Genomic DNA, 17,211 nt, shown 5'->3' on the forward strand with positions numbered 1-17,211 from the left:
AGGGAGCTCCAACTTCCCTATCACCTGTATCATCCCTGCAGGCAACAAACTCCCAGAGAGATGACCACTCACCCAGAACTATCTCCCCTGACAAATCTCAGTACAACTCAGGTCGACACAACTTCTGGTTCACCTTCAGGACTCATACCCTGAAACACCCATTTCCTTCCCATCCATGCAAAACTAGTAAGTACTTGCAGGGAGGACACTAGGTTCTGCAGCTCTCAGGGAAGCAACCTGATTCCCTCCACTCTTGCTTCCCTGATTTCAGGAAAAAGTACTACCACATTAGAAGACTGAGGAAATGCAAAGGGGGGCCCATGAAGCTGAAGAATCTTCTTTTCATAACAGCTACCTCACTTCATATTAACACACGCTTACAGAAAAGATTGTCTGGTGCTCAACCTGAAAACTAGATGTTCAAATCTATTTCCTCCACTTCATGGCATTTAGGGGTTTTTCTCATCGTGGGCTTCATTATTGAGCAATGCTCTGTATCCCTGCTCTAGGGGTAAAGAGGCATTCCTTACAATTCACAGCCAATGAGAACGGAACCCAAGACTGATGTGCCTCAGCCACATCTTACTTGTGGACATAACACAGTCTTTTAGAAGGAATACAGCAAATCTCTGAGTTATGTTGTGAGGATACATCCACTTTTGCAGGAGGCACAGATGAATGGGCATCATGGGAAGTGAATCAGAAGTGAAAAATCCCCAGTCTTTTCCCAAAGCTGTAACTGAAGAGGGATCTACTTTATATGAAATAGTAGGGTGCCATGAATTTAACTGTTGGGAAAGGGAATAATCATTCATCTCTCAAAATCTTCAAGATCTGACTCCCTTTTGGAAGTCATTCTGCAGCAAAATGCAGTATGATGCATGCAGCACAAGTATGCTCAGTGACACTTAAGGCCCTAAAACATACAAAAGACCATGCTAGATCAAGTGCATATTTGTTTTTGGACTTGATGGAATTATCAAGACAATCCTATGATAATGGCAGAAGTGAACACGGTAACTTCTGAAACTTCAGAATCAAGTTTTTCCCATGAAGCAATATAAAAACTTCTAATTACAGAAAAAGATAGCACTTTATTTGACTTCTACCATGGTCAATGCCAGATAAGTTGTGAGAAAGACTGGAACATCTACTCAGGCAAATGCCCAGGCCTCCACTGCTAGTATGTAGGCTGCAGTGAGTAGGAGTGCATGAGATACCTAGAGACAACACACCAGATCGCACAAACACAGGCCAGTGACCCAAATATAGATCACTTATTCCTCTGATCTCTGTCCAGCACTGTAGTGACATCTATTCCCTCCATAATGTAATCAATCCTTCCTCAAGTGCATCTTAATCCTGTATGATTAATCATGTTTTTAAATAATTTGAAGACAGGCAAGTACGGCATATAGCTGGCTCCCTGGTTAAGAAGTTATCTTACAAGGTCCACTTTTGCCCCACGCAGGAAAGCAGATATGTAGAGGCTGGCTGGTCAGTCTGTTGGGGACGTGGGCACACACTGATGAGTATTTCTTCCCACCTGGGTTACACAACACTTCAGAGTTGGGGGAGAGTGAATGCAGGAGCAATTTCTGTCCTTATAAAGCAGCAAAAGATTAACAGTAATGTTAATTAAACAACTAACTCTTTGAGCCAGGGGAATTTTGTTTTGCTCTTGCACAGCTCCTGATGCTTAATTTGGCCTACAAACTAGCAAGATACAAATAAATACCAAACCATACTTCTCCCTCCACTCTCAAGTCATTAGAAGCATTTACTTCTTCACAGTAGCTAGATTCTTACCTCCAGAAGCTTGTCCCCAACACGAACCCCTGCACGAGCTGCGGGACCCTCTTCTGACACGCGGGAAATAAAGATGCCCTGGAAACAAAACTACTTGTTAGAAAAGGTGGAACCCATTCCTCAACCCTCTCAAGTGTAGAGAGACCACTCCACACCGTTCAACTCAGGGGAAAGGGGAAATCCCTTGCCAATCCCATACCCTGTATGTGAGGACAATACAGCCACATCACCCCATTCAGGAGTTGACAGAAGAGGGAAAGAAATCCCATTGCAGGGCTACCCCACAGGTGACAAAGGGAAAAAGGGAATGACGCTTTAATCCTTTTCCAGTGGGATGAGAACATGACACAGCTGATGCCACCACATATGTGGAAGACAACCCCATACTCTTTGCCTTGTGAGTCCTGTATGTCAGGACACAGATGGGAAGGGAACAGCTGTTCTCATTGCTGCTCTCTGGTCAGTAGCAGGAAGGTACAACAAATTGTGCTCCAGAGGCAAAAGCCTGCTCAGCCCTGCCAGCCTCCTGCTTCGGGGCGGGTCAAGGGCTGCTCCCACCTTGCTCTGAAAGCCCAGCCCAGACACCAAGCTGATACATACGGACATCCAACCTCCAGCTACAGAGAACTAATCCCTGAAAGTGGGTGCTTCAATAGTTATGCAGTCCAGAGTCTTACCTCATCATCACCCTTATAGGGGGTGGAGCCCTTGCCCCCTGCGATGCTGATGCCCAGCCCCCCCGTCTGCCGCACGATAGTCAGTGTCAACTGGAAGCAGAATGGACACAGGTTACAGGTCAGTGCAGACTGGGAGAATGCCCAAATGATCTTGAAGAGCAAGGGATGACTACTTAAAGAATAAGCACAAGAGTATACACTTTATCTGCATGCATCTGTTCACATATATGTGTAAGCTGTGGTATCCATGCCTCAAAGGCACCAAAGTCACAATACTTTTAAACAAACAAATCCTTTTTCACAGTTGAGTCCTGAACCATATCTCAAGACCAAGAGTCAGTTTGCCTGTAATGAACACATTGGAACGATATGACCACCACAAAGTAAACTGAGCAGCAGGGGTATAGGACTGGATAAAGAAACAGGGATAGTGTTCACACCACAGCCCAGCTCTATCACATGGCTCCCTTTGGAGTGTTTTTCCATACAGCTACTGGGAGATTAAGGATCACCCCAATGTAGCGTGCAGTAAACAAGAATGACACCTCTTCCAGAATACCCTGAACAGATACTTGGCTTTGCTCTATTGATGGAAATCAACACGTGATTCCAAAAAAGCCATCTGCTTTGTCCAGCTGGCTCCTTCCTCTTCTCCCCTCTGCGCAGGCAGGCTCAGGACTGTAGCTGTGCAATCCAGAAGTCTCTTCTTCCTGTCTCCCACCTCTACATACCAAATTATGCCCACTTCCAATAGCAAAACTTTTGGTGAAACTTGAACTGAAATTGCTTATATTCAGGACACCAGCATAATCTGTTCACGTTGCCCCAGTCACGAGAAGGAAAACAGGGAGCATGTGGTAGGATACAGGGAAAGGAATGGGATAGATAGGACTCTCAGGGATCTGTCAGGGCCAAGGACCAAGGAGCTGGTGAGGTAAGTGACAGAAATGTACATAGACTCCTGGAGAGAACAAAATTTGCTGTCCTCCAGACGTCACTTCTCTGGAAACAAAGTCCAGAACAGAGAGCGGCTGCTGCAGAGGTGTCTAGCTTCAACATCAGGCCCACTTGGCCTAGGTTGGGCCACAGTGTGGGCAGCAAAAGAAGCAGGAGACTTGCTTTCCTTAACCCCTCCCTTCAAGTCCTTCTTCACTTTCTACAATGACAGAAGCAACAGCTTGTGGAGCTTCACATTCTGCTAAGTTTAAAATAAAAACAAACCAAAAAAGCACCACAGGAATTGTAGAACTAAAATGAGGTTCCTTGCCATTTCCTTTGGTGCCCAGTCAACAGCGTAGCAGACAGCTGAAATTCTAGACAGACCATAAGTACATTGTCTCCAGTGCAAGACCTAGAGACTGAGTAAAATCCAAGTATTGAACACAAGGATTATTCAGGTGAGACAGAGAAATGTGGTAGTCATGAGACAGCATTGCATGTCATTGATAGCACACTTTAAGACCAGTTATAGATTAGACTAACGCTTCTTGCGTGAACAAGTCTATTAGGATCTAACTACAGATACCACCTTTTTTCTTCCAGTCTCACTAGATTTTAGTAATGCTCTAAAGACTTATATCCATATTAAACACAAACACTTCTAAAGACAATGGAAAACTAGGTCTCCAGACAAGGACTAGAGTGTATTTTAATAACAGGATCCAGATATGTTTTCCAAGTAAGATAGCTGATGGTTTTGCTCTGTGCCTGAATCAATAGGACAGGACTGTTATTTTTGACAATGAGCAAGGAATATCCAATGTCCCTGGTTACAGAAAGTCACTTTCAGTTGCACAGTAAGTTGATTGTGTAAACTAACTGAAAGATAAACAACAAAACCCATGGATTTCACAAATTCATAGAAACCAGACTGAAAATATGGGGAAATCTGCCAGAAGAGTCAACTGGACTGAGGGTTAAGAACATTACGTCTATCAAAATACACTGAAAAAGCAAAACACCAAGGAGAAACCAGACCTAATTAAACTAAAGACACTGCTAGAACAACAGTAAATGGGCTTGAATTGGACATAAATATATTCAGGCTGGAAAGAAGATTTCAAACTCCCAGAGCAAATTAGTTCTCCCATCAAAACAGCGTGGTGAGAAACTGAACTGGTGAATGTTTGTTTGAAGTCTATGAAAAGAATAATTGACATGAATATGAACCTGAGAAAAAAGGAACTGGATCCAGTAGCCTATAACGGCCTTCCAGTTTTATATTCAATAGTTCACATTACAGCCCAGACACTGCCTTTTGCACTAAACCAGTAAGTTATTTCATCCCAAAAGTGCATCTGTCCTAAGCATGCTTCAGAGCTTCCTTGACTTCCACGGTGTCTAGACTGATGCTCTGGAAACACAGCAAACAGCTGGCCTAACAGGAGGGACAGCACAGCCTCCTCCCCTGCAGTCACTCTTGCCAGTGACTTTCCTAGGTATTTTTCTCTTCTCCCCTAGAACCGGGGATCCACCTGCTCATCTCAGATGTAACAACTGATCTGTGATACTCTGCACCTAGAAACATGCTGCTCAACTGATTCTGGCTCCTTCCTTTGCAGAAAGGGCAAACCTTCATAAAGTGGGCAACATATTCAGAGTTTCTTCCTAGTTCCTCCCAGACAGACAAGCACCCACGCCCTCCACAGAAAAGTGCTACTGGTGAAGGAGAAGAGTGCGAAAATTGAAAGAGCTGCCACTTCAGCCTAGAGTTGTCATCTCCCTGAACTCCAACTGGAGACTAGGACTAGCCATTTATCATCAATGGCACCAAAGCACAAGCCAAGGAAACAGTTATATCTCCCTCTGCTCTCCTCTATCCCCCTCAGTTCCACCTGTGTTTCTGCCTGTACATCTCCAAGGAACACACTCAAACAAGGACTGATTCCATCTCAACCTATTTTTCATACATTTTTAATACAGCTACCTTTTAACACATTCACTCGATCTTGTGAGATTTTCCAACTTGCAGTGAGTAAATGTATACCGTCCTGGAGAAACTAGAAATGTTGCACACATGGACAGGCTTACTTTTCAGTAGCAGCCAGGGATATCTGAGTATTGCCCAATGGACTTGAAACACTATTCAATGCTGTGCCTTGCAACTGCCAGCTAAGGGTTTTTGCAACTTGCTCTTGGCAGGGGCACAGCAGACACAGAGGCAGCAAACTAGACATTCACAGCATTCAACTGCCAAAGCATGGAGCTGTTGCACTTCAGAACCTGCTGAAAGACCAAGTTGTTCCTCCAGAAATACCTAAGGGAGCGGGGGGTTTAAGGGCTTTATTTCCAGAAGGCAGCAAGTTTCTGCGTGCACAGGCATCTTTTTATAACTTGCTATCTGGAGGCATGCAAGTGTCTAATCCCTGCATTTACGTCACTTGAAACTTTAAATCAGACTGCATCGTCAACAATGACACAGAAAACGCAAACATGCAATAAATACTTCTGATCTGTATTTGGACAGAAGCATGATGATGTACACGCATCACATGAAGATGATGAATCACACTTCACTCCAACAGCAGCTGAAGAATCCCTTTAATATCATCAATAAGGAATAACCATTTTAAAAGTCAAAAGGACTGGATAACTTGTACCCAAGAGTCCTAACAACTGACTGAGATCTCTAATATGCTTATAGAGCATTTATAGAATTCTGGAATCTTGATACCCTGAAATAGCATTTACATTGTGCTGTCAGACTAGGAGATTACACAGGATGATGCCTGTAACTATCAGCACATCATCCTAGCACCAATTCCAGAGAAGCAACTGAAGAACATGCATGCCTCTTACCAGGCACACAGAAATAGCACTCACGCCAAACAGCCGAGTTTTATGAAAATTAGGTCTCTCAAAAAACAAACACACTTCTATTTCATTCTTTGACAACACTCCAAACTTGGCTGATAAAGTAATAGTAAAGATTTAATAAGCAGACTTTTGTAAAACATGAAACTTGCTATCACAAGACATTCTTATTGACATCATATGATGCTGGTTTTAGGTGTATATTATACAAGCTAAAAACTAGCAGAGTTCAAGTACTACTCATCACTGAAGACCCAAGAAGTAGGGTTCTGCCGAGAACTGCATCAGGCCTGATCTTATTCCAAATCACTGACAGTAAAAATGTTAATTGTTCCATATGTGCGGAGGCTAGGAGCCTTCAAATATGGGAGGTGGAGGGATAGACATCTTTTTTCCTTTTCATGCCATTAATACATTTATAGGAAATGATTATTCCATGTTTGTAACAACAAAGGAATTAGGGATACCCAATGAAATTTCAGCAGCAGGCTTAAAAAAATTCTTTTTAATATAAAGCATGAGTAAATTATATAATTTATTACCACTAAATACTGTGGAACTAAAACATAAAAAAGGGATTGGAAAGATCAGACAATTTCGTAGGCAGCAGCTCCCCTGTGTCTAGTACAATGGTATGAACAGTCCAGAAATCCTAAACTACAGATTGCAAGGACTTGGGAAAATACCAGTGAAAGGATCACCATACCTCGCTAAGGTCTGTGCTTCCTAATCCCTGAAGAAAGCCCCTCACACCCACCATTAGAGATGTCTTTACACAGACATCACATTCAACTCTGTATGTCCTTTTTCCAGGAACACCTCAACAAAAAAGAGGGTATTTACATAGCACATAAATGTAAGAGACACATAGGAGTTCAGGAGCCAGAGGCACTGACTCACCAGGTCAGATTAGAAGAGCTAAATCTGTCTGGCTTCAGTAAGCAATAACTCGTGAGGACAAGTGGACAGGCTGAAAATATCAGTGACCAAATGGAAGGTGGGAGATTACTGCATGAGCTGTTGAGAACTAAATTAAAAACAAGCAACGGAAAAAGGAACATGAAGGAAAGATCCTGCCCTGGCAGAGGAGCAGCCTGCTGAGTAGGAGCTGAAGATTTTCTGGCTCTGATGTTATTTCTTCCTCTGTTCAGATGGTTTTTTAGTTACCAAGGGAATGGACACTTACAAGGCAGAGATGGTAGGGTACAGATCAGAGGAGTCAAGCACTTTACTGCCTTCGTACTAAACCACCTCTCCACCCAGTTTAGTATTAACCAGAGAGAGCGCCAAATAAGAGAAGTTTGCAAGCCCCAATGACTGACAGCAGCATTAAGAGCAGACAGGACAGGCGACCTGCAATGCCAAATGCTCTGGTGTACTCCTGCAGATCCCCTTCCCCAAAGAGATTCCAAGAGAGTGAACAACATTTCATTAAGTGAGGATGAAGAAAGGATGCATTTTTAAAAGTATTAATATCTAATATAGGGATACGATTTCATCTTGATGTAAGAAAAAATGTTTACAGCGAGAATAATCATTCACTGCAACAAGCTCCTGAGGGACGCGGTAGAGTACCCATCAGTGAAGGTTTTCAAGAGGCAGTTGGTCAGGGTGATAGATAATCTCATCTAGGCTTCCTTTCCCACAAAAGGTTGGACCTTTCAAGGTCCCTTCCAACCTGGGCTGTTTTATGATTCTATGATTAGCTCTTTCATTAATGAATTGCAGAAACAGGGATTTAAGAAGCTAGTACTTCCTCCTCATCACGATGAGCACCCAGGTTTGCCACAGGCATGGAAACACCAACAGCAAAAGAGGGGACCCTGAAAGGAACTGGGCTGGCTAAGCTATGGAACGCAACAGGACAGAGTTCCTCTGGAAATGAAAATACTCAGCTTCTTAGATAAAGAGAAACAAAATGAGTATTGGACTGAGCCTTGAACCATTCCCAGAACTGGAAATAGGACAAAAATCTACACACGGAAGTCCTGCAGATTCATCTGGAATGAGTGACACTGAAACACATTATATTTCTTCCTCTCTTCAGCAGTAAAGAATATTTATTCCTATTCTTATTGATTCTTTTTGTGTGGTAAAATCATTGGTATAGTCATACGTTTTGCATCATTCTGACTACAAAATTTCACTTAGAAACTCCTCTCAGCCTAATAATTTCTTACTGTTCTAAACGTCCACTTTAGCCCATCATTAATACACAATTAAAAGACTGAAAGGACTGGAGAATTTACAGCTCTCTTCTAAAACCTGTTTCAACTTTGTGCTGCTAAGGGCAGACAGCACAGTAGGAGAGCGTTTGTCCAAGGTGACAGTGAGATAAATGGAAAATTATTGCACTAAACCTGGCATGACTCATTTTAAAACATACAAGCAGACACATCTTTAAGTACACCAACAGTTTGGAGGACAAAACTTACCGGGGACCTTGATGTTGAATGCAGGAACAGAAGCTAGGTAGCTAAAGAGAATTCCCATCCATGACCAGAAACTACCACATTTGAAGCGGAAGAAAAACTATGGAATTTAGTGAACTAAAGTCTGAATAAACTCTGTCATGTTATCCACAGTCAACAAACCTGAATTCAAGTAGAACAGGTGAATGAAAAGGCAGTGAGAAAGACAGGGAATGGAAATCTATCTTACAAGAGAACACTAGAAGAATTTGGTTTCTTTAATCTAGCAAAATGAAGACTAGAAGGAGTTGTGACTGATATCCATAAGAATATACCAAGGACAAGCAGACAAAGGGTCAGACAGCAGGAAAGAGACTTTTTCAAGATAAAATATAATCAAAACAATGAATTAGCAAATGCAAGTTCAGCTTGAAAGTAAGTTTTCTAATCATTCAAGAAGTAGGAATCTGGAAATGTTTTTTGTTTCTCACTGTAGGAGGAGCCTGAGCGTGTTACGTTGAGTAACAGGAGGAAACAATCTATATTTAATAAAAAGTTTGACTGACTTATGAAATAGAGTATCTGGCTGCTAGTGGTGGTAGGAGACTTGACTTCAGGATTTCTTCCAAATAATCTATGTTATCTTCATCGTAAATTTAGCTTGTTGCTCCTGAATTGAGCACAGAGCTTTGACTAAGGTGTATCTTCCAGAAATGGCAACCTATCCCAATCTTGCCTCCTTTCAGTTCCCAGATCCAAGCTGGTGAGTGTCTTCCATCACAAAGTCTCAAAACTATTCTAGGAGTTATCTTTTTCCACAGAAAGACACAGTCAGAAAACAGAATCACAGAATGCTTTGGGATGGAAGGGACCTTTAAAGGTCATCTAGTCCAACCCCCCTGCAATGAGCAGGGACATCTTCAACTAGATCAGGTTGCTCAGAGCCCCATCCAGCCTGGCCTTGAATGTTTCCAAGGATGGGGCACCTACCACCTCTCTAGGCAACCCGTTCCAGTGTTTCACCACCCTCATTGTGAAAAATTTTTTCCTTGTATTCAGTCTAAATCTACCCTCCTTTAGTTTAAAACCATTACCCCTTGTCCTGTTGCAGCAGGCCTTGCTAAAAAGACTATCCCCATCTTTCTTGTAGGCCCCCTTTAAGCACTGAAAGGCCGCAATAAGGTCTGCCCGCAGCCTCCTCTTCTCCAGGCTGAACACCTCCAGCTCTCTCAGCCTGTCCTCACAGCAGAGGTGTTCCATCCCTCTGCTCATTTTTGTGGCCCTCCTCCGGACCCGCTCCAACAGGTCCATGTCTTTCCTAATACTATTGAGCTTGCAAATAGGGACCAGTTTTTAAAGGCATGCAAATGCTTAAGCCCCATTAATTTCTACAGGGCTTATTTTAATGCCTAAATTCTTCATATAATCCTCATCCTAAGAAGCAAGACCCGTATCTGTTATATACATCATGTTTTCCTATTTCGAAAGCGAAAATCAGATTCACAGTGTTTTGTTTAAACACGGTATCTTCTCTCTCTGTTAAAAAATGCTCCTCTCTTGCTTTCTGTTCTTTCTATTTGAGAAAGCAAACCAGATCATTGTGCCACAATCTTAGAGCAGGAAAAGGAAACTCTGCAGATAGTTATGCATTTGTGTGAGAAATCATATCACAGTTTGCTACTTGGTCCTTAAGAAAGCTCCAGATCAGATAAAATTTGCAGTTGACACAGAGTGATATGTTATGATGAATAAGCAGCAATCACAAGTAACCTCTGTCACTTTGTAGGTGAATCGTATTCACACTGTGCCTTAATAGACCTCAATGTGAAGTTGTACATCTACAAGAAGAGACTACAATCCCTACTTTCAAACTGTTGGGAGGGTCACAGCATAAGAATACTAAGGGCCCTTCAAACCAGTAGGAAAAAGTCATAAAAACATTCTTATGGCAATAAATTAAAAGCCAGACAAATTAAAACAGAAAATATGGCATATTTTTTCCTTACTCAATGGGAACTTTAGTCATTTAAAAAATTAAATGAGAGAAAGCAGAGTGTTGTATCTTTTCATAACTTTAAGAGGACTCTGTGAGAAAGTATATTCTAGTCAAGCCAGCTGAGCAAACACAGGTGACATGATCTTTCTTGCATTATACAAGAGAGGTTTATTAATCATTTCAGGGTTTAAAATTTACAGGTCACATTGCAGGAAAATCAAGTTTGCTACATAAGAATTCTAAGCCTGACAATGTCCTGATGAGTACGCAGTCTCACCCAGTAAACAATAAAAGCAGACCAAGGCGCAGAGGTCCAAGTGTAAAGGCAGCAATGCAGCAGCATCACTGAGATGAACAGGACTGCTCATTGATGACAGAGCACCCCGATGTTATGCACTAAGCAGGCCAACCTTTTCAAAGTTGAAGCCCCTTAACACCGGATGCTTCAGGACCTAGCTGTGCTGTCACAGTCTGCCTCTGGCAAACAGTAATTGTGGTGCCAAAGTGAGGCTTGCATTCAAACACAAACAGTAATATTCTGATCAATTTCGAGAGAACAAGACTCCTTTAAGGAGACGACTTGACTTGTTTCTGACTCCAGAGCGACAGGATATCTGAGCAGAAGGAGCCGACAGGGTCTTTTCCACCCTCTGGCAAGGAAGTCAAGGCACTTTGGACATCTAAGATCAGCCTAGCTTTTTCCTAGGAAGGGAAAGTAGCAGCATATCCTTCCTAGATAGCCTTGTGCAGCTGGGAGAAGGCATCACAGTAGAAGCAAAAACCTATAAAGCTCCCCAGTCAGCACAAGTTTTGCCAGTGTAGACCCCTTCATGACTCCTATATTTTCAGGTGCTCTGCAGAAGACGGGTTAAGCCTGGGCAAACACAGAAGGATGACATCAGCCATTATTGCAGACAAAGAAGCATCGGTCACTTAAACGGAATTTGGGACCCTCTTTCCACTATTATCCTCAATCTGAACAGCAGCTCTTTCTGGATTATTTCTTCAAAAATTATCTGAAAACAGACTTCAGGTGCAACCTCGTGCCTTCAAATAGCAGCTTGATACGCTTCTTTTCTCCTCCAAAAGTCTCCCTAAAAGCCAGATACAGCCATTTCCGCAGTGCGGATGGAGACTGAGACAAAATAGAGTCAGCAGTGGAATCCAGATATCCACTATCAGATATCACATGCTTTAACAAAATTATTGCTTTCACTGTAGTAGTGTCTCATTGGCACTAAAGGAGCTCTGGAAGTACCAGTTGCATACATAGCACCAGGCTCTTACACCCTGATGCTGGGGTGCTGACAGAAGTTAGGCAGATGTCTCCAGCCCTACTCTGGCAAGGTTAGTCTTCAGCTCAGGATTATGGTTTAGGCTTAAAGAACACACAATCAGTAGTTCCTTCTCTCTGAGAGCTGTATAAAATTATGCAAGGAATGTTATAGCAGCATTATGAACTTAAACTGTGCTGCTCAAGGGGCACCAGGCTCTCCACTCTGCAATGGTCTTGCTCAGTTTCATCAGCCCATTGGTTTAGCTATAACAGGCTTTTCTCAAGGACATGAAGTCATCCCCAAAAACAGCAAGGTAGATGCTATTTCTGGGATCAGTCACTTCCCAAGATAATTCTCTACTCAGATGCTAAGTAGTCTTTAAGGCCTGAATATTTCTCCTGTTGTCCTCCAACTATTCACTGAGAGGCACGTGCTTTTCACAGCCCACGTGCTAGGAAAGATGGCAAGAGCACCCCTCTCAGCATGACTGAGGTGTCCCAACCGCGCAGTGCTCGAGTTCAGCTCTCACAGCACTCAGGCTGAGTCCCACGGTTTGCTTTCACTGATGTTTCTGGAGACTGAATCTTCCACATGAGCTGCAGTCCTGGTAGATGCCCAGCATGACTCCACTAAAATGACAGAGTATCACTGACTGGAGAGGTCAGCAACCATCCACTCAGCTGAGCACTCCCCCAGAGCTGCAGGATAGGGCAACTTCAGCTACCACCACCCATCTGGTGGATCTCTAGTATGCTTGTCCTTGGGAGCTGCACTACCATGTTGCTCTTTACAGTGAGGGAACAGATCTGCACAAAGGAGACTGCACTGCAGGGACACCAGAGCAAACCTGGGGCCTCTAACCAGCTACCCTCTCCAGCCACCACAGAGTTGTTCTAGGCCCTTCCATCAGATGCAGGCGGAGCACGGGCAGGAGCCAAGGAAGAGGCAGGTAGGCTGTTTCCTGATACAAGACTGAGGTTTCCTGGGCCACTGCACCTCAAGAAGCAAGAAAACTCTGCAAATGGAACATGGCATCTAACAGCTGGAAAGAAGGACCAAGAGCAGTGATTTCCCAAATGAGGGATCAGGAAGCACCTGGCTATACTTAGTTTTGCCGCTGAGCGACAGAAGAGCTATGCAAAAGAGAAACGCAAGAAATAAAGACCTTTTTCAGTGATCTAGAGCTAAGATGGACAAATCTTCAGGACACACTAACAGTGGACCACATCTGAGCCAGCTCATGTTTCACCTGAAGTGGAAGGGATTTGTCACCTCCCTCCCAGAAAGTCTTACTCCAAAACCAAGAAAGAAAAGCCTCCATTTTACACCTCAAGGAGTAGCAAAGAGCCAAGTTCAAAGAGACAACCAGGCCAGCACTCTCATGTAATACATGGGTCTGGTACCATTGTACTGTCCTAAGGGAAGAAACTTTCATGCAAGCCATTAGTACTGACAACAGTTTCTGCCTCTTACCAGTGGCAGCAGCACTCTGCTTCCAACAGTTCCTTGGAAACATTGCCTGCAGAAAGCCCACTAACCCAAAGGAGCAGGCAAGCCTACTGAAAACTTGTAAACAAATTCAGGAAGTTAATCATAGTCAGAAGATGAGCTAAGGCAGCAAGACACAAGACTTTAAACTTTGGCACAGAACACCACACATGTGCCAGGGGCTTTATGGACCCTCTAGTGCCACCTGCCCCTTTCTGACATCCCAAAGTGCTCCACATGATAACCTGAGGGGATTCTATATGGCCGGCTGCATGAGATGCATGAGTCATTAGCTCCAGTCCACCTTTCTCATGCAATGGCACAGCTCCTGAGTTAGATCCTCCTCCCTCTCCCAAAGGCTCATACACAGCACTCAGATTCCTATGGCCTCTACTCCTTCAGGGTTACCCACCACTCCCAGAAGTATGCATTTATTTTCTTCCACCTTCCCTTTCCTCAGTGCACAGCAAATAGGAACTGAACTTTCCATCTCAGCCCGCTTTCGTGTTTTTACATTTCTTCCATCTCACTCCTGATCTGCAGCAGCCATTCTCACCTCAGGTATGGAAAAGTAGGGAAAGGAGGTGAAAGCAGGGGAGGAAACAATCATTGTGTGTTTGTGATCAGTCAGGTCCAGAAGCCACTTGACCCAGAGAGATCAGAGTTTCCCCTACAACAATGGGTGAGCCTGGGAAGCAAATCAAGCAGACTGAATGATTTTTGGCAGACAGAGAACAGTAGGAGTGGTACAGACCTCTTCCTCCTCAATGCGAGCAGGTTCAATCAGCAGATTATTGGCTTGATCAAACGACACCCCCTGTTAGGACAGGAACCAGCAAAGAGGCATGCGGATTAGTGGAGCATAAACCAAACCCGCCACCACTACCACCACCACCCAACACACAAACGCACGCCGCTCTGATAGGTCTGGCCACACAGCACCAGAGCAGACCCCACTCACACCACTCCTGATTACCACCTACCAGCGAGTACCAGCGACAGGGCTGCTCCCGGGACTCACAACATGCAGAGTGTCAGCGCTTTTTGGCCCAGCTAACTGGAAGCTGCATCTTTAAGGACGTATTTTGTCTGTGTTGGCACTCTGAGGCTGTGACCACCAAGCTCACAAGCTTAACAGTATTAGCTGATTTTACCCCCTCTGTACCAAGTCATCCAGTGAAGAAGAAAGGATTAAACAACACAGGAGAAAAGCACAAAGGGACCTCTGGTGCCACCCAGCTGCTGCACAGGAATGAAGCGATCCCAAATCAAAATGCATTGGTCCCTCCTGCAAAGGGAAGAGCCTCCAGTGGAACAGTGCATCCTGCCAGACACCCAGGGATCCTGCTCCCAAATGCAGGAAACCTTAGAATTTCTCTTGAAAACCAACCGCCTTTGCAAAAAAAACCTCTGGTTTAAGGATTCAGCCTCCTGCACACCCTGTCCTACTGCCTTCTACAATGCATGTATGCAGCACCTCTTACTTGAAACTCCACTGCACAGGGACACCGCTCCCCACATTCCCACTTCTGGAAGACAGCTCAGGAGGCAAGCTAATAAATCTGCCTTCATGGAGCAGACATCCAATCCAGCCTCATGAAAAGGAAAACTGTGATTTCCAGGCAGAAGGCTTAGTCAATAACAAAGGTAACTTTCTCATAGATACACCAAACCTGTGGTCTCAACGCCTATGTAGACTTTACAGGTTTTGCCAATGGGTCAGTGCATCCTCAGCTTTCAGTCCCTGACTAAAATAAGCTTTTTGGGTGAGGGCATTTCCTAAGTATGGCAGGTCTTGGATGAAGGGGATTCAAGATAGCTTCATGCATCCTTACAAGCAGCAGCGACTCCTTTTCATTCTGAAGAACTTCATGAACAGTAAGGAAACTACATGCCTCGTCCCTAGGGAGCAAGGGATGAGCTGTATCAGCTCAGATACAGCAAGGCAAGCATCCACTGAGAGAAAGGCTCCAAAGCAAACTTGAGTGCAAGAACCTTCCCCTGAGCAATCTGAACTCGAGCGGTGGAAATGATCCCAAAAGTCTGCAGTGTGCGTAGTAACAGCAGGAACAGATTTTACTCCCGCAGCTTCTACCAGTTCAGAGACCCACATCTCACCCATGAGATTTGTTGGTGTCAGACTATGATGGAGATTCAGCCACATCCTAATCCCTGCCTGCCAAATACATCTCACAAAATCATCACACCAACTTCAGTAAGAATTGATCTAACCTCATGCATTGTCCCTCATCAGTATATTCCTATTCCACTGTGAGGATCTTCCTCAAGCAAGAATCTGTGTGTGTCCCTAAGCAAACATGGCGATTCAGCTGAGAAGAGCCAAGGACCTCCTATCTCATCAGCCCCCAGCATAACTAGAAAGGCCCATCACAGCCCCATGGCCCATGGTAACGGCAAAACTCCAGAGCACAAGTTCCCCTAAATCCCAATGCACACTTCATCAGACTGCATCTGCGCTGGGGCAGGCACAGGGTGGAACCAACGGGAAGGGCACGCTCCTGTCTGCTCTCACTACCCACCCCTCTCCAGGAAGCACTGTGGCAGAAAGACAAGTGTAAGCAGCCCGAACATAAGCCTGAGATTAGATCCATCCAGGGATAAAGCTCATCCTGTTGCAAATGAGGTGCAACAACCAGCAAGCAAGGAGGCAACTGAAAGGAACAGAAGAACCTGTCGGTGATGGGACAAAAGAACTGTTCTTGCAGCACAGAACACATCATCACACATAATGGGGAGGGTGCAAGAATCTGGATGCAGCACAAGGAGTCAGACATAAGCAACATGGCACAGCTCTCGGACGATCATATGGGCCCCAGAACGAACTTCAGCTCTCCCACCCTCAGCGTGTCTCTCCTGAAGTGCTGGAGCCTCTTGCCAATGTTTTCATTGGTACCACATCAACCTGGCTGGTAGTTCAAAGTAGCAGAAGGGAGGTCTGGTACCCCTCTGACCTTCTCCCCTCCCCACAAGACCTTACCTTCACTGATGGCTGAGCAGATAAAGCTCCATTCTTTCTGTCATCCTCATCCCACGCGTCCTCCTGATCTTCGGGCTCTGTGTTGTTATTGCAGCCTCCTAACTCCTCTTCCTCTTTGGGGACTCCATCACTGTTCAGCCCCTGCAGGAGTGCCACCACTGCCTCTGGCTTGGGCAGTTTAGTTATCTTAAAGTGTTTCTTATAATGGGGCGTGTCCTTGCGGATAAGCCTCTGTTTCTCCACTGGGAATGGCCGCTCTTCATCTTCATCCTCATCCTCACTCCGTATTAGTGTGTCCTCAGCAAAGTGTACAGTGGGCTACAATGGCAAAGCCCCAGAAAGGTTGTGAACCTCAGGTAATAGCTTTATCTGGAGGCAGTGCAGAAACCTGCTGTCCCCCACTACCAACACAGGCAAAGCCACTGTTGCTGCTTTTGTGCTAAAGAAGATGCAGGAATATACATTAAAATTTCACCATACTTGCCTTTTTCCATATCAACTCCTTCACCCAGACACATCTTCTGTCAGCTCCAGGGATTGAGGGTGCTCAAATCTGTAGCCCTGATTTTCCCATGGTCCCTGTCTGGTTCCCACACTGTCCTTCCTAGTTTCCCATGGAGCCAGCTCCCACAAATTGCCTGAATGTCTACTTGCACTTGGCTTCCACAGCCTATATTTGCCTCCAGTGATGCCCAAATCTCACTCTACATCTATTTACCATTTTCTCTGAAACTTTCAAGTC

The 17,211-nt window shown here is 44.4% G+C and overlaps 1 protein-coding gene across 50 annotated transcripts in view; it reads right to left on the reverse strand.

Annotated features, from left to right (window-relative positions):
• SCRIB (scribble planar cell polarity protein) overlaps positions 1 to 17,211 on the reverse strand; it is a 117,255-nt gene that overhangs the window by 64,980 nt on the left and 35,064 nt on the right. For 48 of the 50 annotated variants that reach the window (XM_087770532.1, XM_087771104.1, XM_087772503.1 and 45 more), the window contains 4 exons: positions 16,470 to 16,787; positions 14,226 to 14,288; positions 2,487 to 2,576; positions 1,810 to 1,887 (listed from right to left, as the gene is read on the reverse strand). In XM_087770532.1, coding sequence (XP_087626658.1) covers positions 1,810 to 1,887; positions 2,487 to 2,576; positions 14,226 to 14,288; positions 16,470 to 16,787 — 549 coding nt within the window. The remainder of the gene's footprint in view (positions 1 to 1,809; positions 1,888 to 2,486; positions 2,577 to 14,225; positions 14,289 to 16,469; positions 16,788 to 17,211) is intronic. The other 2 variants (XM_087770610.1, XM_087770844.1) reach the window with 2 other exon arrangements.

This window comes from Nipponia nippon, unplaced genomic scaffold (genome assembly GCF_047370975.1).
Source record: "Nipponia nippon isolate SJK-2023a ecotype South Korea unplaced genomic scaffold, ASM4737097v1 scaffold_1, whole genome shotgun sequence".
Classification (NCBI taxonomy): Eukaryota; Metazoa; Chordata; class Aves; order Pelecaniformes; family Threskiornithidae; genus Nipponia; species Nipponia nippon.